The sequence below is a fragment of the Actinia tenebrosa genome, unplaced genomic scaffold (genome assembly GCF_029948245.1).
Source record: "Actinia tenebrosa isolate PJP-AT-01 unplaced genomic scaffold, QUT_ActTen_1.0 PGA_scaffold8__29_contigs__length_14323225, whole genome shotgun sequence".
Lineage (NCBI taxonomy): Eukaryota > Metazoa > Cnidaria > Anthozoa > Actiniaria > Actiniidae > Actinia > Actinia tenebrosa.
The window spans coordinates 2,943,152-2,966,236 of NW_028292585.1; the positions used below are offsets into that span (position 1 = coordinate 2,943,152).

General features: G+C 38.4%; 2 protein-coding genes across 12 annotated transcripts in view; both read left to right on the forward strand.

Annotated features, from left to right (window-relative positions):
- LOC116288478 (uncharacterized) overlaps window positions 1-8,613 on the forward strand; it is a 36,438-nt gene extending 27,825 nt beyond the window's left edge. For all 11 annotated transcript variants that reach the window (XM_089040728.1, XM_089040731.1, XM_089040733.1 and 8 more), the window contains 17 exons: window positions 85-185; window positions 767-853; window positions 1,095-1,663; window positions 1,932-2,150; window positions 2,220-2,549; window positions 2,658-2,912; window positions 3,843-4,039; window positions 4,128-4,452; window positions 4,621-4,743; window positions 4,988-5,110; window positions 5,410-5,532; window positions 5,691-5,813; window positions 5,931-6,053; window positions 6,470-6,588; window positions 6,761-6,864; window positions 7,035-7,433; window positions 8,015-8,613. In XM_089040728.1, the coding sequence (XP_088896854.1) occupies window positions 85-185; window positions 767-853; window positions 1,095-1,663; window positions 1,932-2,150; window positions 2,220-2,549; window positions 2,658-2,912; window positions 3,843-4,039; window positions 4,128-4,452; window positions 4,621-4,743; window positions 4,988-5,110; window positions 5,410-5,532; window positions 5,691-5,813; window positions 5,931-6,053; window positions 6,470-6,588; window positions 6,761-6,864; window positions 7,035-7,433; window positions 8,015-8,153 (3,459 nt within the window). In that variant the 3' untranslated portion in view covers window positions 8,154-8,613. The remainder of the gene's footprint in view (window positions 1-84; window positions 186-766; window positions 854-1,094; window positions 1,664-1,931; window positions 2,151-2,219; window positions 2,550-2,657; window positions 2,913-3,842; window positions 4,040-4,127; window positions 4,453-4,620; window positions 4,744-4,987; window positions 5,111-5,409; window positions 5,533-5,690; window positions 5,814-5,930; window positions 6,054-6,469; window positions 6,589-6,760; window positions 6,865-7,034; window positions 7,434-8,014) is intronic.
- A 94-nt stretch (window positions 8,614-8,707) lies between these two features.
- Window positions 8,708-23,085, forward strand: LOC116288477 (uncharacterized). The gene is made up of 17 exons (XM_031695272.2): window positions 8,708-9,081; window positions 11,396-11,725; window positions 12,214-12,376; window positions 12,482-12,687; window positions 13,444-13,725; window positions 14,133-14,459; window positions 15,079-15,241; window positions 15,791-15,978; window positions 16,333-16,641; window positions 17,366-17,653; window positions 18,290-18,461; window positions 18,842-19,035; window positions 19,561-19,875; window positions 20,056-20,135; window positions 20,211-20,314; window positions 20,576-20,953; window positions 21,458-23,085. Exons 1-17 carry the CDS (start codon window positions 9,021-9,023, stop codon window positions 21,693-21,695), a joined length of 3,798 nt encoding a protein of 1,265 aa, XP_031551132.2. The 5' UTR covers window positions 8,708-9,020; the 3' UTR covers window positions 21,696-23,085.

Consider the following 23,085-nt stretch of genomic DNA (forward strand, 5'->3'; position numbering starts at 1 on the left):
GTATGATGATGTGTTTCTAAAAATTAAGGTACGCTCGGTTTATGATGGTTGATATAACATAACATCTTGGTTTTCGGCTTGTAGTACAACACCTTCCAGGCTGTGATCATCACAGATGGTGTCTACACCTTTGCGATGTATAACTACCAACCTGACGGTATTCAGTGGTCAGCGCCAACTTCGAGGTATGAATCAACAAATATATTGACCAATGACACTAAATATCTTTAAAGTGGCTCCATATAGTTTTTGTTCGCGCGCGCCAGGTTGTGCACGAGCATGCGCAGTACCAGAACCTGAAGAATTTTTATTTTGATGACGTCACGAAAAGTCTGTGGCATGCGTTATTTAAAAAAAAACAAAAAAACTCGAAAACTAAGTGGTCAAATATCTTTAAATTTCTACAGGTTTTTTTTCGTAAAATAATAAGGCAACTGACGCAATATCAAAAATATTTGGACTACAGAAAGTGTATTTGCTATGAAATAATTTCTAGTTCTATTACTTTAAAGCCCGAAACTATATGAAGCCACCTTAAAATCCAGTTGAATGTAAAACTGGACCCCTCTACTATATAACTATGAATAAACGATAAATGTCTAAATATTGTCAAATTATTGTGATGAAATAGATTCATAGCTACTATTGCCAAAATTTAAAACCAATTATGGCAGCTGTCTCGTAAATGATAAAAACGAGCATATTATTGACATTTTTGCAAAAACTATTTCAAAACATATTTTGTGTGTGTGCTCGCGTATTTCAGAGAAAATTATCGTCGATTTTGGAATTCTCGAGGCCTTCCAGTTGTTGGATGGAGAGTTGGAGCTATGACCTACTTTAATATGCCAAGGTAAATTGATTTTGTGTTTTAATATTCTCTTTATTGTGAATACTATTACTTTAGACTTATCAAACATACTGTCATGTGCTCAGAATATACGTTACGTGGCAATAACACTCATCCCTTTTTTACAAGAGAAAATGAACTAGTATTCTCTTGCTTTTTATGATTGTTCGCAAATATCGGTGACTATTAAAACGATTAATAGAAATCATAATTTCTAATTTCACATCTACCTACGGCTCAATAGGTCTGGATTTGTCAACATCGAAAGTATTGATGATGACATCGCTGGGAAAAGCATTAAGATCTCTCGTGGACCTGGGTACAGTGAAATTTCCCATGGCATAATAGGAAAGTGGTTCTTCCGCTTAGAGGCAACAACATTAGAAGAGATTTCAAATGCTGAATCAAAGTGCAAAAAATGGTTTAAGGAACAACCAGATCCGCGTCCCATGATAGAAAATCTTGAACACTGCCCGTGCACGCGCCGACAGGCCTGGTGGGACGAGCGATTTAATCTTCCTGTTGCAAACTGGTGGCAAGACTCGGATAATTGTGCTTCCCTGATATCTAGAAAAGACGACAGTTGGGGACAAACATGTTGTTATTCTAACGACTGGAGAAGTCGGGGGGCCCTAATTGTTGGTCATCCAGGTGGAGGGAGGGCTCAAAGATATACTCGAGAAAAACAATGGCAGTTTTACATCAGTGAAGAACTAAGCTACATGTATTGCTGTATAAATTCTAATTTATGCCATCTTTACTATCAAAAAAGACCATCTGATGACTGCAGTCGATATGAACCACCTGAGTGGAGTAAGTTTAGCGTATAATTTAAAATTTTGCTAAAATGTTTGCTGCAGCTGCAATCTTGGACAAAAGATTGTTACCTTTTTAGTTCTTATCTTCCTCTGACCCAGCATTCCCCCGAATAATCGTCGTTTTTTTTTTTTTTGCCTCATTCAACTTTTAGCCAGTCAAGCTTCGAGGGAAGTGGGGATTTATTCATGTGTAATAACTAATTTTCCTAATTCTGTCCTTGTAACAACTAATTATTGTCTGAAATTTACTTTTTTAAATTTAGGTTGGATGTGGGGCGACCCTCACTTTGTCACCCTTGATGGTAAAAACTACACATTTAACGGTCTTGGTGAATATGTGATGCTGGATGCAAAAGACGGCTTCTTTCAAGTTCAGGCAAGGACAAGACTCGCTAAAGGAGATGGAACTGCGACTGTATTTTGTGCTGTCGTGGCGCAGGAGAGAAATGCAAGCAAAGTGCAAGTCAATTTAGAGAGAGAAGGTAGGAAATAATTCTTTTCCTTGTACAAATTAACTATTGTTATTTACTTCCCGTGCATTTAACATGCAGGTAGCTTTACGCTTTTTGTCGATGGAAAAACCTTGGATTACAACAGCCTTACCAACCAATCGACCAGACTCAATGGCTCTGTCGTTGTCTCCCGTCCTAAAGATAACATATTCAGAGCAACTTTCCCATCTGGAATCTCGGTTACTGTAACAGAAGTAAAGGGTGCCTTGTCCATCTTATTGGCAATGCCCAAGTCATTCAGGAACCAGACGAAAGGGTTGTTAGGAACCTGGAATGGGAACCAAACAGATGACCTGACAACACCCAGTGGAGATGTTTTACCAGCGAATGCAAGCAGTAGGGATATTCACTTTCAGTTTGGACAGAAATGTAAGTATACTACTATTAGTATTTTTATCTTGGCAGTGGCTTTTCAAATGTCTTACTAAAATGCAATAAATCTTGTTTCTTTCCATCATATGACTTTCGCTAACGCAGGGCAAATAGATAAAACGACTTCGTTGTTTATTTACCTTCCGGGCGAGGACAGCTCTACCTTCTCAAATACGTCATTCGTGCCCATGTTCATAGACGAACTGAAATTCTACAATGAATCTTTGGAGAAACAAGCTCGCGCTGCTTGCCAAGGTGACATCAACTGCTTGTTTGATTCTGCTTCAACCAAAGACTTGTCTGTTGGAGTAAGCACGAAGGTTATTGGGTCGCAACTCATCAACGAATCAATTATGCTTAGTAAGCTTTAGCTTTTGTTTTCTATATGAACTGTTTGTTTGTTGGTTGGTTGGTTGGTTGGTTGGTTGGTTGGTTGGTTGGTTGGTTGGTTGGTTGGTTGGTAATTGGTTGGCTGGCTGGCTGGCTGGCTGGCTGGCTGGCTGGCTGGTTGGTGGGTTGGTGGGTTGGTGGGTTGGTGGGTTGGTGGGTTGGTGGGTTGGTGGGTTGGTGGGTTGGTGGGTTGGTGGGTTGGTGGGTTGGTGGGTTGGTGGGTTGGTGGGTTGGTGGGTTGGTGGGTTGGTGGGTTGGTGGGTTGGTGGGTTGGTGGGTTGGTGGGTTGGTGGGTTGGTGGGTTGGTGGGTTGGTTAATTGGTTAATTGGTTAATTGGTTAATTGGTTAATTGGTTAATTGGTTAATTGGTTAATTGGTTCGTTTGTTTGTTCGTTTGTTCGTTTGTTCGTTTGTTCGTTTGTTCGTTTGTTCGTTTGTTCGTTTGTTCGTTTGTTCGTTTGTTCGTTTGTTCGTTTGTTCGTTTGTTCGTTTGTTCGTTTGTTCGTTTGTTCGTTTGTTCGTTTGTTCGTTGTTCGTTTGTTCGTTTGTTCGTTTGTTCGTTTGTTCGTTTGTTCGTTTGTTCGTTTGTTCGTTTGTTCGTTTGTTCGTTTGTTCGTTTGTTCGTTTGTTCGTTTGTTCGTTTGTTCGTTTGTTCGTTTGTTCGTTTGTTCGTTTGTTCGTTTGTTCGTTTGTTCGTTTGTTCGTTGTTCGTTTGTTCGTTTGTTCGTTGTTCGTTTGTTCGTTTGTTCGTTTATTCGTTTGTTCGTTTGTTCGTTTGTTCGTTTGTTCGTTTGTTCGTTTGTTCGTTTGTTTGTTTATTTGTTTGTTTGACAAAGTTTTATATTTCCTTTTTGGTCCCTTTTTATTAACTTCCCTTCTTTCTTTCTTTTCCTCTCAAGAAAACTCACCTCCCAGGTTTTACAACGCTTCTAAAGAAATCTATTTGACTGTCAACACCACAGCAATAATAACTTTTAACGCTAGTGATCCGGATGGAGACATTTTGGTGTTCAACGTTACTGGAACACCAGATGATGCTGTCTTCAAGAGAAGTGATACCTCGATTTCTGTAATATGGAAGGTTACGACTAATCTAGTAAGTAAAATAAATAGGTCCATAGATTCAAACAGCCAAATTATTGTTATATATATTGTTATATATTCTTCTTTTTTCATTTTTGAAGGTTGAGTTGGAAGTTATTGTCAAGGATAACAGTGAAGCTAGTTCTGTCTTAAGGCCAACACTATACCTTTGCGCATGTCACAATGATGGTGTTTGCATTAAATCAACGAATCAAAACAATGATCGTTTTAGCATCATGTCTTGTCAATGTCCAAGTGGTTACACGGGTCGATTCTGTGAGAGTGATATTGATGCATGTGAGGTCAATATGAACCCATGTTACCCTGGAGTACAGTGTAAGGACTTACCAGCTCCCGCTAATGTCACCGGATATGAATGTGGACCGTGCCCGTCTGGATTCGCAGGACAAGGAGATTCTTGCTCAGGTACTTGAATTAAAGTGCTAGCAAAATTGTTTAAGGAAAATAATAGGAGTCAGCTGACATTCTCAGTTGGTTGGTTGGTTGGTTGGTTGCCAAGTTTCAAACTTATATTTGCCAAATTATCGTGACCTTTTCATATATATTATCAAACCTTCTATATATTTTTCGTAGATATTGATGAATGTGATGGCTCTTCACACGGATGTTCACAAATCTGTGCCAACACTCCTGGATCCTTCACGTGTGATTGTAGACGAGGCTACCTGCTGAATATAGATGGCCGCACATGTGATGGTGAGTCGTTAAATCATTTTTTTAAATTTAGGCAAGTGAGCAGCACTACTGCGAACTGTGAATTAAACAATTAAAAAAATAATTGTTTTAAAAATTGCTTAAAAAGAATAACACACAAGATATGATAATTACTGCATTATCTCTTTCTCTCTTCATCTCTTATTCAATTTCGGTTGACCACGGTGAACCCGCACAGAAAAGGTGCTTACAAAGCAAAATAAAACCTAGATTACTTTATTTATAGATGTGAACGAGTGCGATCCATCCAGCGACTGTATGCAAGGATGTGTGAATACTCCGGGTAGTTACAGATGTACCTGTGACGAGTTCTTTACAGTAGATCCTACCAATCCCAAGAGATGCATACGTAAGTGATTGTAATGGAATAGAGTGAATAGCTATAGGGTAGTTACAGATGTACCTGTGACAAGTACTTTACACTAGATCCTGCCAATCCCAAGAGATGCATACGTAAGTGATTGTAGTGGAATAGAGTGAATAGCTATTGTTGTTGCCTCCTGTCAAAGCCGGTCAATTAAAGCTGCCATCACGTGATGGTGTAAACCTCCATAATCGATAGTTCTGTATGCCTATCATGTATTTGTTAGAAGTATCTATCTGTTAAAAACTAAAGGTACAATTTATATTGTATTATTTCTAATTTAGCGGAGTCACCCTGTAAGGACGGTAATCATCAATGTCAGCAGTTATGCTATGTATCTAATGGTGTCGATCACTGCACATGTACTACTGGCTATGAACTTCAGGGTGACAACAAAAATTGCATAGGTAGGGCTTTGAAAAAAGATATCTTTTCTGAATTATTCATTTTTCTCTGAGTTTGAATTATAATATCTTGGAACTGTCATTGGTCAGTAGTCATTACCCAAAACGTATGAATCTGATTATCTTTATTATTCCATTCTTCTTGCTTATTATTGCTGAAGACATCGATGAGTGCAAAACAAACAAGCACCGATGCAATCAAATATGTCGTAACACAGTTGGATGGTATGAATGCGCATGCATCCCTGGCTTTCGTTTAGATGCTGACAACATGACTTGCTTTGGTACGTATTAATAAGTAATGCTGCACTATAATCCTTTTATTCGGATTATAATAGTGAACAAAATGTAATTGACCTATCCATATTTTTATTCCAATTACTATGGGTTTTGGTTTATAGATATCGATGAATGCATCGAATGGACATTTAACTGCTCATCCACAACGAGATGCCAAAATACGATTGGCTCTTACGAGTGCCAGTGTGAAGAAGGAAAGTACTGGATCAACGACAAATGCCGTGGTAAAAACTAATCTTATAAACTCATTTATAAGATTTATGAATCCTATAAATAATTTAACCCATTTCTGTGGTAAAAATTTCGCAAAATAGATAAGGAATTGTATTTGAAAGGAATAGGCAGATTTCTCGATTATTTAAAGACGTAATGTGAAAAAAAAGAAACACCCAAAATTATTTTCCTTTCTTTTCCTTGTAGTTATTGTACCCGTTTTAAAAGAGCATATTTTTCTGTGAATTAACGTTAGGTAAAAATTTCGGAATATAGATAAGGAATTGTGTTTGTAAGGAACAGGAAAATTTCCCGAGTATTTAAAGACGTAATGTGAGAAAAAATGACACACCCAAAATTATTTTCCTTTCAGTCTTTTCCCTGTAGTTTAATATTGTACACCTTTTAAAAGCGCATATTTTCTTAGAATTAGATCAAGGAAATGCAACGCTACCTTATCCACCTCCGCAAAAACCAAGAAATCCTTCTAGCGAAGACATCAGAAACAGTGTCATCATTACTATCATGAAAACTAAAGTCACAGAAGTAAGTAAACTGCAGCAATAAATTCACATTAATTGAACAAGCGAACACGCCTTTTATTGTTAAGACTTGTAGAATGTTTCAAATCTTCTTGTAATTTTTTTGCTGCAAAACAAACAAAACATTCAAGCATATTTTTTCTCATATCGGACTTTTTTTGATGGTTCTTCCACAGTGGAATATGATGGTTGAATCGAATTTCAAAAAAGCAGTGGCTGATGAAGTAACCAGGGGATGTGCAGAAGTAAAAAACTGTCTCCCAAATAGAAGGCGGAACAGGTTTGTTAAATCATCGTTTTTAGACGGTTTAAATAATCTTAATTCAGATGTAAACAAAATCCATGATGCAGACAGTGCTCGTTACAGGATTTTAAAATGTTAGAATACTTTCGCATCCTTTGAGGATTAACATATAGCTAAATACGAACATGTAAACCATCTTTCTCCAGACGTTCCAATGGTTACATCATTTTCACGAGTTATCAAGTACAATTATTGCCGGGTTATCCAGTTTCGTCCCTCCATGATGATATAGTAGCTGCTGCTGTAGCATTCTACGTCAAGTTCCCACCAGGAGTCGCCATTGGAGTCACTGACACGGTCGATGGAGATCTGCTTGTTGATATCGTCAATGGATCTCTCGCTCGTATCGGCAAAGCCATCAACAAGATAGTTCTATCTGTATCTGCATACGTAGCTGATGATTTTAATTCAACTGTTGTTTCTACTACAACAAGACAGATCAGAACGACTCATCCCAAAGGATTCGGCTCAGTCATCGGTGGATCGACTGCTGGTGTAGTAGTTTTTATCATCATCGTCCTCATTGTAATTGTCTTGTTCATAAGGTATGACATGTTTATTTTTCGTAGTTGAACAAACCGCAAAATGATAAAAAATAATTAAGCTACCTATGTTGCGACGTATAATATTTGGCCGCGGGTTTCCTGTGGAAGTGCTGTTTCTTAGGGCCCGGGGGGGGGGGGGGGGGGGGGGGGGGGGGGGGGGGAGTCGAAGTGAAGAGAGAGAGAGAGATGAGTTGACTGTTGTAGGAAGAAGATCGAGACTGTCCTAGAATCTCCTCGGGACAGCCATAAAATGTGTAAGTTAATTTTTTGAGTTTGTTAGAAGTTTATTGACATTTTGATGACTATAACTTTTTGATTCTACAGCGAATCGTGTATTTTTGTGAACCTATATTCGTGTGAACGTGTAAACGATTACGAAGGAAATATGTGATTGATGGACGAACCACGTTGAATAAAACCTTTGAAAATACACGCATCTCGACCTAGTCCCGAGGCACAGCCCTGAAAACGCCTACAACCTAGCTCTTAGCCTCCGAAAAAAATATATAAAAACTGAAGAGTTTTGGAATGTAAAACTAATTTTCGTTATTTTTTATATTTTTTATTATTATATATTGCAGGAAGAGAAAATCACAGAAAAATACTGAACAGCAGGAACCATCAGCTCTGGAAATGAAGCCTGCATCGTTCACAAATCCTGGATACTCCTGTTCTGAGATGGAGATGGAGAATCGTTATCGTGTAGAAATAAATATTTAACTTCCTTTGCTTTCAATAATGCATTCCCTCGGTTCGTAAAGAAGGCATACATTTTAAAATGGCTAATATGACCATTGATAAGATGCACGTGTCAGTCCTTTGACAATCAAACGAAATTGCTTAAGCATAACTATATAACAGACAATTTTACTACCAACTAAACTAAAAAAGATAAGAATATTTTGGGGCATAGTCGATAATAAAAGCCTTGCAAATGGCTAGCTGAGCGAAACATAACCATGAATGGTCAACTGAATTAACCAGTTTCAACGACTATAGAGATTGTACTTGCACATATTTTGATAAGCATTATCAAACATTATCTCACAACACTGCCATTAAGCTAAACAAAAATTAGGACATTCTTTCGCACTTGTTGTATCCTTACGTTCTGATTGTGTAGGTGGTTGGTTTTATTCTTTTGCTTTTATGTAATAAAAATCCATACTAAAATCCATAATACAGTTTAGAGCCCCTATACTTATGTTTTAATATCCGCGTAATCTGCAGGCAGAGCTCCGGATGGGACACAAGCTACCCTGTGATGTTCTGTAATAACTGCATGCTTTCCATAAAGTTATTCAACCAAAAAATAACAAGAAAAGATCACAAGTGCATAATGTTTAGCTGAATAAGAATTTTGACGTTTTTAAACTTATAACTAATAACGTTTCCGGTGACTGACTTTGACTTCGATAAGTGTATTTTATCTTTTTACACATTACATTAATTATTTATCACTTAATAATAATGACCGAAAAGAACTCAGGCGAAAATTTCTTAAATTTTAGATTAAGTTACAGTTGTGTGAAAAGTTTCTTCGGTTATTTTAGTACGAATCAGCATCAAGTTTGACAGAACCAAGCGATGATGAGGTTGCTCTTGGTCTTAGTTGCGGTGCATCTAAAACTATACTTCTGTCAAGCAGGTATGAAGTCTGAAAGTCCAATATTTTGCTATAAAACATCATGTTGTAAAGTCCAACTTTCGTTAATTCGGTTGCACCATAGTTAATATTAATTATTAACTATGGTTGCACAAAGGTGCGCGCGGATCCAAGGGGAAGATGAGATTACGATAGAAAAGAATAACAATGCTTATTAGACACATATCAAACTTGAGGAAAACTCTGTCGCTTCTTGCCTTATAACGCACGGACTGTTGATATAAATCCTGTATTAGATCCACCTCCAATAATTTTGTCAACATGCAATCTGCTGCAAAACTGATATGAATAAGTCTCAGCTACAAGTATGTTGTTTCGGTATCTTCAGTTATTCTTTGATGAATGAGTCGGTTTGTTTGCTTGTTCCTTTTTGAACATTTTACGGTTTCTGTGTCCTTGTAATCTTCGGACTTGGGATATTTTGGCTTCCGTCAATCAATAAGTTTACAAACTCCGATTTTAAATTTGGTGGATCGATTAAAGGACAGTCCAATTCAAAAAAAAAACTTTTCTTGCGATGTCTGGAATTGCCTGGAAGAGCTGACATGTGAAGCGGGATTTTCTTAGCTGTAAAGAAAGTTTCTGAAAGTGTCCCTCACCCCTAACTCAATATTTTCAGTATTGATTCTACATGAAGTGAATAGTTGAATGGTAAAATATTTTTATATGATTCGGAGTGATGCATCTTGGAGATACCAAGGCTTCAGTATACTTCTAATGTGCTAATGATTGTTGGTGTAGGTTAGCTAGTTTTGTTTGTGTACTGTATTCGATTTTAGGCCGTGACAGAAAAAGTCATGAACAACATAATTATTTACTAATAGTCCTGTCTCATTGGACTTCGATAGTACATAAATATATGAGTAGCGCGCTTAAAGAGAATCCCTAGAAGCTTATTATTATCTGATCATGCGATACTGTATTTATCGAAATTTCGAAATAGTTTATTTGTATAAAGTGTACTTTATTTTCAGTTCTCAATATTCCCAGGGTAGGAGTGTAAAATATACGACACATGAATAGCGGGATTTAATGGCAGCTTAGAAGAAAACAGCCCTTGAAAACACTCAACATTTGTCAATCACTTGTTCTTCGAAAACCTTTTTTGGTATTATTCCTTAGACTCAATAAATATAAATATGACATTTATCAATTATTAAGATTTAAAAACAATATTCCATTTATACTGTTTTGCACGAGAACCACTGACTGTGAACAGTTCAACCATAATTGGCTTTATTCCTTATATATAGTTGTGGTCGTTAAGCGAAGCTTGTGAGTCGTGATTCCAAGGCCATTCATATGTCTGAATATTGTGCATGGCTTGATCAGTCAGTAAACATGTACATACACACCATTGTCAATATGATCGATTGGAGAAAGTAGAAAAAAGTAGAATGTGAGAAAAAGACAACCGCGTATGGAGTAGTCTTGACCGCAGAATCTTAAGCAGCAATTTGATGTAGAAAGCTACTTTTTCAAATTTTATCACGCGGCTGCCATTTTGACTGAAATAATAGATTTCCCTCACGTGGCCTCGTATTCAAGCGTTTCATGATGAGGATACGTGTGGTTAAACAAGGGCTTTTTTCATGAGAATAAACTTGGAATCGTATGATAAAGATTCACTAATCACTTAGCACTCTATATGCAAGAGAAAATGAAGTTCATCTTCTCTTGCTCTATGCAATTATAAAAGATGTTGCAAATATTTTGTTCATGTCGAAAGAAGTTATTTTAGGATTTGAATAAATTTCAAATTGCGTTGCATGTTGTCCTGGCTTGGCCTGGCAGTCAACATCCAAAGAAAGGCGCAACTACGTCAGCAAAATCAACCAACATTATTTTTGCATGCATTTTCGTATTAATAATAATAATAATGATAACTTTATTTTGTATTGCGCAAATTCTACATAAACACTCAAATGCGCATCGCAAACAACTGATGAACTAAATCATTATAAATTCAAATACATACATAATTAGAAAAAGAAATCAATAAAAATATACATACAAATAAGAAAAATATCAATAAAAATCATTCCTAAATAAAAATGTCTTAAGCTTAGATTTAAAAGATGAAATAGAATTGGAACATCTAACTTCAAGAGGAAGATTGTTCCATAATTTAGGCGCGGCGCGCGTATTGCATGTGCCACACGTATTGGAGGCCATCGTCGCAAGGATTACATCCTTGACTCTAGCATCTTTCTTCCCCGCCCCCCAAAATTCAAAATTTCCCTTAATTATATATCACAAAATTCATTTTTTCCAATCCCATCGTATCCACCATTAGAAAAAAAAATACGCCTGGAAGGTGGGGTAGGTGGACAACCACGAAGCGAAGGTCGAGTTGAGGTCTTCTATAATGGCTCCTGGGGAACCGTCTGTGATGACAATTGGAATCTTAAAGACGCAAATGTGGTCTGTCGTTCACTGGGTCTACCAAATGCAACAAGTGCTCCTTATTCAGCGTCTTTCGGTCCAGGAACTGGACCAATATGGATGGACGATGTACTGTGTAGTGGAAGCGAATCATCTTTATTGGAGTGCCCGCATAAAGGGTTTGGGTCACATGACTGTGGACATGTAGAAGATGCTGGTGTTTCATGCGGTTACCCGCCATGTAAGTTACGATGAAACGTACAAATTTGAAGATTTCAATGAAGTAGATAACTTGTTGTAATACAAAAATAAGACACACACAAAGACACTGCATTGCTCGAAAGAAAGAAGCTGAGTGAGACTTATGATCATTTCCCAAGTCTTCAGGGTGAACACTGTCCTTCACGCTCAATTATCTATGTACCTAGTCATGGCCATGTAAGAGCCACCTATTATAGTACAATGACCAATAGACCATTAATATCATCATCATCATCATCATTATTATTTATATTATTATGTACATTGCTAATGAAAAGTTTCAAAACGCGTTAGATTCAACGTGACCAAATATTATTATCATCATCATCGTTATTACTATTTCTATTATTATGTACATTGCTAATGAAAAGTTTCAAAACGTGACAGATTCGCCGAAAATGAAATCTTGTTTGCTCAGTAAAAGATTAATTGATAATACTATAAATAATTCATAATATTTTGCAATAGTGGTCAAGTTCACCATAACCAACCTTACTGGAGAGATCACAAGTCCCGGATATCCCAATGCCATGGAGCGAGCAAACTACGAGTGGTTTTTCAAGCCTTCTGTAAGACGGCCTGTGGCTGCTTTGTTCTTTGAAGAGTTCGACTTAACAAGATTGAATCGAGGGTATATTAATAAATATATGCACTTTGCAATTGCGTTCAATCAATTCATTCATGAGTAAAAACAAGCTACATTAACATGTTAATACCTCTTGTTGATGTGGTGCAGGTCGAGTGAACTCAGTGTCAAGAATTCAAAAAACGTCACAGTCATTCACATCAAGAACGAGAAAAGAAAGCCAAGATCAGGATGGATATTGAAAGATCCCTGGATGGTGCGTTTTTACTCGTTATTCACCTTGAGGCGCAAGGATGGACGTGATGGTAGGGGGTTTCGTTTACGGTATTTTGTCTTCAGTGACCTTGGTGATAAAGGTAAGTGCATGAAGCTTATGTTCAAGATTAGAGCGGGGCATGTCGGTTATACAATTTAGAAGCAGCGTAGTCCGTCCTGAAGCAAAGGCCGAAAAAAAATATAGAAGCATAGCAGCAGAGGCTAAAGGCAGAAAATAGGGGTTTTCAGTGCAGCGTTAGAGGTTAGACAAGTGCAATGAGAGAGAGAAAGAGGAATGTTTTGAAATCCCACGGACGGTTTAATGGTATCTGTGATGGTATAAACGAGGCTTAAAAAACGCATTAATAATTCATGAAGGAAACACAATAGAAATCATGACCATGAAGGAGGTTTTATATCTGATATAGATTCGTCTTCATTTGCATAAACTTTAACTTGGATTTTCTCTATCAAACTTTGTTCATTTCGTAAAGAATTCGGTACAGTATGAGAACATACATCAGGAGTTTTTTAAGCCGTTTAATAAACTCGCAGATCGTGTTTTATCGGGTCTAAAACCACTCGGCTACGCCTCGTGTTTTATACCCGATAAAACACTCCTGCTCGTTTATTAAACAGTACTAAGCCTGTGCAAATGAGTCTGTGGTCTTCAAAAACAGCGGTACGCATAGAATGCGAAACTGGTGTATTGTTTAAAAGCACGCTGTAGAGTACGAATAATAATAAGTAATAAGAAGTGATAAAAAGTTATATGAAGAAGTGGCTAGTTATTCAATGTGACTGTCAATAATTTTTAAATCAATTAAATCAACATTTGTTTTGTTTTGTTTTCTTAGATTCATGCCTTTCTAATTGGGATGTGCAAATCGTGGCCGGGGTAGGAGCCCTCAATATATCCTGGAGTCCTTTAACAAAATCCCCAAATATCAATTATTTAGTCATGTATAATGTTACGGGAAAAGACGTTCAAAACTTCACTATGGTAACCAATGGCACATCAGTGAAAATCACTCATCTGCAAACAGAGACATTATATTCAATACAATTGATTGGTTTTAATCCAACAAGCGTTAGTTCAGTAATGTATAGCTGTGCAAAGCTGAAAAAGACAAAAGCAGGTTAGTTATTAGCAGTTAGATGTTGTTCTTCCGTTTGGAGACTTCTAAGAGTTTTTGATATATTCACTGGACTAATGTCTTCCATTGAATTGACCTAGTCCACTACTTTCCCATTTCAAACCACGTGTCATTCGCAAGAGTATCATTTCTTTTTTTAACGGTAGTACATGAGAAGACGCATGAATATGGATACCACTCAAACCAAGAGTCTTATTCTCAAGAGAGTGACACGTGGTCTAAAATTGGAAAATATTACGCCTAGGTGGATTAGCTTCACTCAAAGCCAGAACATTGCATATATTTTTAGAAAAGCTACTAGTTGATTTCTTGTTGCTTCGGTCAGTGCTATCAGTAAAAAAAATCCTCATTCGAAATGTATAATTATTTTCACTTTATTATCATCGCAGCCTCTTGGCGTCTCGTTGGAGGAAAGCAGCACAATGAAGGCGTAATTCTGATGGATTACGATGACAAATGGGGTACAATATGTGCATCCAGCTGGGATATCAACGATGCAAAAGTTGCCTGCCGAACCCTGAGGTTGCCCCCTGCACAATATGAAATAACCCAAACAGGACAGTTCGATGTTAGTAATAAAAAATCCTGGGTTAGCAATCTACAGTGTCTGGGAAATGAGAGCTCTCTGATCGACTGTCCTCATGGAGGCTGGGGGAATCTAGAAGGATGGTGCCGGTTTAAATTCATCGCTGGCGTCGTATGTGGATCACCAAACGGTATGGAACATTAGTAAGAGCAAAATGACTGCGACAAATATGTTCCGAAAAGTCCGCGTTATCAGGCCTCGTGTTCAAGTATTTTCAATGGCTAAGCATTGATGGGGTAACAGCCACCGTGCTGTTCGGCTGCACAATCGTATCTGACAGCAGCTATCGAAGTAGGCGAACCCGGACGGGGGGATTCTAATACAGAGTAATCATAGGATTTTGGAATTTTTCAGCGGTCACTACCCGAGGGCATGCGTGGCATAGCAACTATGTTGTCTTCCTCGCAATGGATCTTTCTCAAAATTATCTCGTAAGCGAGGCTAACTTGGCAATACAGTACAAATTCCATCGAGAGAAAGTGGGATTTCTTTTGTATTTCCATAATCCAAGTTCTTTTTGAGAAGGGTTCATTACGATGTCAAACTTTCGCCTCACAAAAGATCTAGAATTTCTTCAGCATAAAGAAAAACTTTACAATTTTCATGTTGCTGTAGAATCGAGAATGATGCAAGAAATTTCTTTTTTCAAACTATATAATATTGATGCATCATCCAACTTTGATAAGACCACAGCAAGGAATCACGCTTTATACTAAATAAGCAATATATTTACTCCTTTATTTCCTCAGTGACCAAGTTAGATATCAAATCAGTGTTTGGAGTAATTACGAATCCAGGATACCCAATATACATGGAACAAGCCCACTATGAGTGGACATTCAAACCTACTATACCACGAGCACGTGTAGTGATGTATTTTGAAAACATCGATTTGGGCCGCCATGATAAAGGGTATGTTGGTTAATATTCACAAAAAATACACCCCTAACTCCTTTGCTTCTTGCTAGTTTCTACATTATTGCCATGTCCAACATCTTAAATACATGGTCCATGTTTGTCGCATGGAGAATGACGCCCTCCAGAAACAGGTCCTTTTTGATAAAAGGACCACCTCAAGAGTTTTGAAGCGAGTTGAGGATCTCCTCCAGATAGATCCAATGCAAGCCAGAAAAATGATGATGGACAAAACCAAGTTCAAACATCTGCTCAGAGGACGTTTCCCGGAGCAGTTGTGCCCTAAGGCCAGGGATGGGCCGACAGGGAAAACCTGATGGTGGTGATGACATCATTTTATGACAGTTAGGTTTTGTGGAGGGAGGAACAAACCGGAAAACCTGGAAAAAGATCATTGAATCAATGGAGAGTCCTAATAAACTCTACTTACATGTGATGCCGAGTCTGCATGGCGGGAATCGAACCTTAAAACCCAGTGGCTAGCTAGAGGTGAATGCACAATTATCGCTGCACCAGCTTTCATTCTCTTTTCTTTTTTTTCCCCAGCGTCAGCAATCTCACACTTACCGATCCTGATGGAACACAGGTTTTGTTCATCAAAAACCAGAAGAGACCAAGAATCAGCTATCGTTTCAACAAAACTCCTTTGAAAGTCGTTTTTTATTCGTCATTTACTAGTGGTAGATTTACAAAAGGCTTTCGCATGTTTTATCTGGTATTGGATGACGCACAAGGTGAGTAGTGGAAAAATGAAGTTAGTGTTATGCATTAAATTTATTGAAATGTGTTTTTTAAAATTGTGGTAAATCCTCTCCCCCCCCCCCCCCCCCCCCCCCCCTCTCTCTCTCTCCTACCCTAACGCTTTTCAAAATCTGCGGGTAGGTCACAGGAAACGTTTTTGACGACTGCGACGACCCTAAAAACGTCTGCTTAGGAGTGAAGACTAGGACGGTCTTCACCCCAGAGCAATTTTTTAGCACTTTGGGGGGAGCTGAGGAGAGACAGACAGAGTCAACAATTCTTGAATGGAAGAAACCAAGCATTTAGATTTTTTAAGGCTATAATCCTTCTTAATTTCTTATGTTCAGCCTCTTTGAGAGAAAATTGGAGCTCCTCAGCGAGAAGTACCAGTCCATTCTCCATCCAAGTCCACTGGTCAGCATTTAACATCACCAATATGAATCTTGTTGCATATTTAATAACACATGAAGCCAAGACAAAGCCGGGTAAAATCTTCTACTCCATCGCTGACAAAAATTCTACCGTTATAGTCATCAAAGATTTGGTGGGATATGCTCACTACAAAGTTAAGGTTTCTGCTTATGTGAGAGAGATTGAAACCGGGGCTTTGCGATTGTACGCGAGTAAGCCTATCGATATACAGACCTTAGAAGGAGGTATGTAAACTATGTAGAAATCACTTTCCTCGTAGGGTTTTTTCTTGAATCCTGAAACAATTTCTGGGCTAATTTATGTCAGCTAGGGCATGGCCTTGTCAATTTTCTTAAGAGACATAGAAGGGCGGGGATGCTCGTCGGAAATTTTTGAAAATGAACCCTTTTACCTTTACTTTTACCTGAGTCCTGTCCAGTTGAGCGTGGGAACTAATGATTTTTACACCTCTAAAAGGTACCGATTATCGTTTATCTAACTGACGAAAGTCATATACTCAACCGAAAATAAATATCCTGAATTACAACTGCCAATTCTGACTATCATCATATAATCTCAGGTATCTTATTGCCTAAAAAACACCCAAGAGGTACTGGCTTACTCTCTGGTAGTCCTTTTAGATTTGTGACACCCTAAGAGGTATACCAAATTGCAGATCTGGTACTCTAAAAGGTACGAAGAGCACCCCTGCGCTTATCCAATTGGAGACTCCCCCCCCCCCCCCCCCCCCCCACTCCCACCCGGGAATTTTAAGTGGATCGATAATTAAAATAAATTGTGCTTGACGTTGTTATTCCTGATGTTGCTCTCAGTTGTTGTTGCTGTTGCTGTTGCTGCTGTTGTTTTGTGGTGCATGTTTTTCACCTATTCAAGTGGATTTCAAATCAATAAAAATCAAATCAATAAATTGATAATTCACCTGCTTGAACGTACTGCTTGTTTCCACAGTTCCAGTTCGAGCTCCACCAAACATAACAATAACATTCATCAACTTCCGCTACGTTCAAATCACGTGGAATCCCATCCCTCAAGAGTATACGCACGGAAATCTACTAGGGTACAACGTGTACTACCAGGACTATTCACGCACCCACACAAAGACCATCATAACAACGACAACCAATCATCGTTACCTTGTGCTGGCCAATCTTATCCCTGCGATGAAATATCACCTAAAAATCGCTGGTTTTACAGGCAAAGGTCAAGGTCAAATGAAAATCCTGTCATTCAAAACAAGTGAGTAGATTATCTATACTTCTGGACCGGGTTGTCCAAAGGGTGGATCCCGCAGTTAACGACTTATCCAGTGGACAAGTCGATGCTGTTATACAATAAATTTATCCAGTGGATAAGATTATTCGTCGGATAGCGCTATCCACCCTTCGTACATCCTTCGTACAACCTTCGTACAACCTGATGATGAAATGTTCTGACAAGTCATGATGATGGGTGATGATGTTATTTTCCTTCAATTACCAGAGTACTTTGCGAGTAAATTTTTCCTTAGGAGGAAATCACATGTGAAAGCGCGCAAAAGGCGTTTAGGAAATTGTAGTATCGACAGCGAGTAAGAGAAAGAAAAGCGAATGAGAACGTAAAGAGGTTAATTATAGTTGGAACCGCGTCTATGTGTTGATTCCATTTCAGGTAAATATTCGTATCATACCTCATTCAACCCATTTTAGGGGCGTTCGTATTTATTTATACATATGTCAATAATTGCGCTTAAAATGAGAATGGATGAGGTATATGTAATAAGAATGTACATGGAATGGATTGGATGAACGTACAGGAATAAGAATGGCCCTGAAATGGATTGGATGGAGTATTATGAACAACTCAATCACAGTGATTTATATTTTTGTCCTTCAGAGTGCGGTAGCGTCATTGAGGATCGACTAGCAGGAACCATAACAGTGCCAAGCATTTCATCTCGATCCTGGAACTTCGAATGCGAATGGACCTTGAAACCACGGCACAGAGGGGCTTTGATAGTGGTGATGGTTAATGTCACAACCTTACCGCCTTGGTACTACCCATGTAGGTATGTATGTAAACATTTACATCAGAGTGACCTTTATAACGATGGCAGCCATGTTCATTCCCATGAGAGTAAAAACCACTGTTGTACAATGTCTCGCCGTGAAATCATCCTTTTGGATAATCAAATTCAGGACATAACTCAAACTTCAATCGGATCGGAATTTAGGGTGTTATCAAGGGAGAGTTCTATTACTCTTCTTGCGTGAGATGGCCGGTCAATGAGTCCGCCAGGAATCAAACCAGAGACCCCAAAGTTGGGGGTTGAGTGCAATACCGCTGCTACGTCATTCTTGAACCCCTATGAATGAGCATCAGCTCCCCACCATTGTTGCTTGATCATAAAACTCTAACCATTGTGGTGTTTCCTTTTTTGCACTTCAGTCGTCTGTATATTGGTCTTATCAATGGTAACAATCGTACTGTCGACAAATTTTGTCTTCGGAGACAATTGGTCAGCCTTGTCTCATACGAATCGGCTAAAGTACGTTTCCATTCGTCGGGTAATTCCTGGCCATTCAAACGAGAGACGGCACTGCATGCTTCATACTTAATTTTTAAAAATGGCTTTGATGAAGGTACGCAAGAATATACTGCTTTCCTTGGCTCTTAATCTTTGCTTTTATTTTGCTTAATTCTTTCTCTATCAGTTTCTCAGCTTAATCGCTTCCTCTTTCTTTCTTTAGCTTAATTTTTTTTCTTTTGTGTTGAGTGTGTATCCTATCTTAGCTTGCTTATTAGCTTGCTTGCTTAATTCCAGCCTTCACCTCTGCATTTCTTTTCTTTCTTCTTTGATTTCTTGTTTAATTCCTTCCCTTCCTTCTCTGTATCTAATCTATTTTCATTCCGTAATTTCCCTGAAATTCCAGGGCCGTAACCAGAACTTTTACAGGGAGGGTGCACATCGAACCATTGGTCGTTTCTTTTAATAAAGCAGAACCAAAAAAAAAAAAAAAAAAGGAGATGCATGAGCGGACCTTATGCTTTTATGGGGGGGGCTCACGTGCACCCTGTGCTCCCCCCTAGTTACGGCCCTGAATTCTCACTCACTTTATGATCCTGGTCGAAAACGCTATGGCTATGCTCTATTTTATTCCCTTCAGTGCAATTGTATCAAGATTGGAACATCACTGTCACAAATCACAATTCTTCGACCATCAATGTACAGTGGGACGGGCTTTCAAAGATTGGATCAGAATCTACTAGTTTCATAGCTGTTTGCATTTCTAAAGCCGATGGTGCAGACATTTCTGCAGGTTCTGCGAACAGCAGCGCAACAAAGGTGCAGGTTGGGAATCTTCAAGCATATACTGACTACAAAGTACAAGTGCTCGCTTTTCTTGGTGACTTGGAGAATATTGACCGGAAAAAGGACATTTTAAAAAGTCAAATGGTTATGATTCGAACTCTTAAGAAAGGTAGGAAGTAAGATAGTTTATCTTAGTATCCATCCATCCATCCATCCTTCCGTCCGTCCGTCCGTCCGTCCGTCCGTCCGTCCGTCCGTCCGTCCGTCCATCCATCCATCCATCCATCCATCCATCCATCCATCCATCCATCCATTTTTATACCGAAATACTGACTTTTTTATCTTTAAGATTGGAACCCACGATTTCCATCACAGCATGACAAGAAGAACGCAGTCAGGATGAGGGTGAAAGGACTTGACGTCTTACAGGTATAGTGGCCCTTTTTCTCGTCTTTTTCTACTCTTAAACACCCCCTAAAATATTTTTCTCTGCTTTCTTTCCAGTGGAATCAGTTGTATGATTTTACGTTTAAGAAAACATTGGCTCAAGAGGTGACCAAATTCTGCTCAACAAATAAAAGATGTCCTTCGCCCAGGAAAAGATCAAAGTAAGTTGCTTAAGAGCGCGCAACGATTTCCAGAAAGGAAAAGAAATTTCTGTAAATTACAGTTTAGTAAGTGGATTCCTTTTGTCCGGCCGCTTCTACACATTGTAATTATCAAAATAGAGGGTTTGCACCATCACGTGATGGCAGCCATGACATGAGGCAGGAACAATAGACCTTATTTGTGGTGTGACAATGTTTCCTAATTAATCCCGGTTTAAAACATTAACGTTTGACGTACTTTATTTTCCTTCACTTTTTTAGACGTTCAATCAACGATGACATGATCTTCACGAGTGAGCTAGTTCATTTTCTGCCTGGCTACCCAATGCAGACGGTTTACTCAAAAAACCCTGAAAACATGATTGCCGCTTTAGCATTCTACCTTAAATTCCCTCCAGAATCTGGAATAAATTCCACGGAAGTTCTATCACAGGGTGTTCTCTTAGATGCAGTCATGACGTCTATTGGTCCCATCAGTAAAGCCATAAATAAGACAATTTTGTCGGTTTCTACACACAGACCAGTAACTCCCCCACGAGCTCAGAGATCAAAGAGTAATAAGAAGGCTGTCATTGGTGGATCTGTAACTGCTGCTATCATTTTGATCGTTATCGTTGTTGCTGTGTTTGTTATAATTAGGTAAATACCTAAAATAATTCCCCGATACCTATCTTGTTTTGATGCGCATGCTCTGTCTCTATTCAATTTGTTGATATCCTTTGAACAGGTCCGAGGTTCCTGCTTATCCACTCAAAATGCACGGACACTACCGTCACGGTCACAGCACGTCTTTACTGTGAGATTTTTATGCAGCAATTTTAAAATTTTGCTTATAACAGTACGTCTAACGGAGCTGAAGACCCTATTACACGTTGAAACTTTTAGCTCAAACTTGCTCGCAATAGCGTTGCAAGAAAAGTTTCACAGGGCTCTTAAACGGCGCAATTTCGTCCTGAAACTTGTTCACGACACAAGTTTCGGGTGCACGAGTAGAAAGCGGTTCTACTTTTCGTGAAACTTTCTCGCGATGAAAGTTTCACAAAGTCTATTTGCGCCGCGTAACACCCCATATGAAAGTTTCAGCTAACAAGCTAAGTGTAACAAGGCCTTAGGAAGAATCTTTTTCTCTTTTTGCCATCGAAGGGGACGCTTTGTTAAGAAACAAGACGACGAGGAACCCGTGATCGAGATGCAGAATTCTGAGGCTGAACCCGAAGAAGAAGAAAAACAAGAAGAAAGACCACCAACGAGAAGCCAAAAGAACCAAGAGGGAAGAACACAACAAGAACACCAACAGGAACGACCCAAAGATTCCCCAGACAACCCTGGTGAACAGGGAGGTGTTCAGGTGGAAAATCGATGCATGGAGATTGAGATATAGAATGCGGTTGTGTCGTGCCCTCTGTTGTTCCCTTAGAAAATTATTCTTCCATTATTCATGCTTTTAGGAGCTGCTTTTAAAAGAAATGAATAATTTTCCTCGAGTCCACTTTACTTTTTATAATCTTCCCTCTTCCTTTTCTTTTCTTCTCTCTTTCTCTTTCTCTTTCTCTTTCTCTTTCCGGTTATTTCTTGTTTTCGTTTCTTTTTCTTTTTAAACATCTTCTTTTTTGTGTGTATAAAAGGGAATAGTTAGAAAATCCTTCGGTCTAAACCTTTAAAAATATTTTAAAAGTAATTTAGGTTAGTAAAATTAGTAGCAAATTAGTAATTTGCCCATCCCCCTCCCTCTGCCATACATTATTAACGCAGCCTAACAAGTCTCAATGAGATCCTCGAGCGGGAATTGCGGCAACACCTGTAAAACCATGAGCCAGATTCTATACCCATATATGGTAGAAATTAGCATCCTTTTTTGAAGCGAACACGCTGTTTCTTGAGGAAGTCGGCTGAAGAGACCTGACTGTAATAAACTTATCACTCACTCGTAACGAACCGAGTTTTGCTTTGGCCGATACTTAGATTAATTCTAAGTTTGAAGTATAAGATGTAGACGTTTTAGAAGCTGTGACGATGAAAAGAGCGTGTTTTTCAAACCCACAAAGTATGAATATTAGCTCGAGGTGAGTGTGTGTTGTTGATATACCGGCTTTGTAGCTATAAATTGAGTTGCAATTTGGGGAAACTTTCAAACTTAGGCAAGCAATAGTGCAGATATATCTGGCTTAGGATGAAAACAAGTGTGCAAAAAACATTATGCCACTGTTATTAAGATATAAAAATTCGGTAAGTCTTAAATGGCATTGAGTATTTTATCCATAATATCGATCATATATATCTACTTTCCTGTCATACGAGGGAATGGATATTTGTACAATGTTTACGTATTGCAGTAAATACTTTTGATCAAATTTATAACATATATCATTCCATGATAATGAAACGTAATCCATATTGTAAATAGTGAGCATGATTGAATAGCAGTAGAAATCAGGGCAATAGCCTTATTTGTTCCTATTTATTTGCTGCTTGCGAGAATGCTTGCTTTTTTATTATTCATTCCAGTTTAATAGCACTGAAAAAAAGATGATAAATTGAATAAGTAAAGAATGGAAGTTGGGTTTAAATTCTATAATTTAGAGTTTTCTTTCGTTCTGAATGAATGATTAGTGCAAACCTCAGGGGGCAGAAGCCATTCAAATCCATTCATTATCATTTAAATGTAACTAGCTAAAAACTAGTGTGAGCTGCGTCGGTGTTTCTAATGAAAACAGTAATGATAAAAAGGTAAATTATACACCGTGAAAATTAAAGATGAAAACGCTTACTGA

Coding starts and splice junctions, on each gene's coding strand:
- LOC116288477 (XM_031695272.2), top strand. CDS start 9,021: ATGATGAGGTTGCTCTTGGTCTTAGTTGCGGTGCATCTAAAACTATAC. Junction 12,377..12,481: donor TTAACAAGATTGAATCGAGG/GTATATTAATAA, acceptor GATGTGGTGCAG/GTCGAGTGAACTCAGTGTCA. Junction 19,876..20,055: donor GATTCGAACTCTTAAGAAAG/GTAGGAAGTAAG, acceptor TTTATCTTTAAG/ATTGGAACCCACGATTTCCA.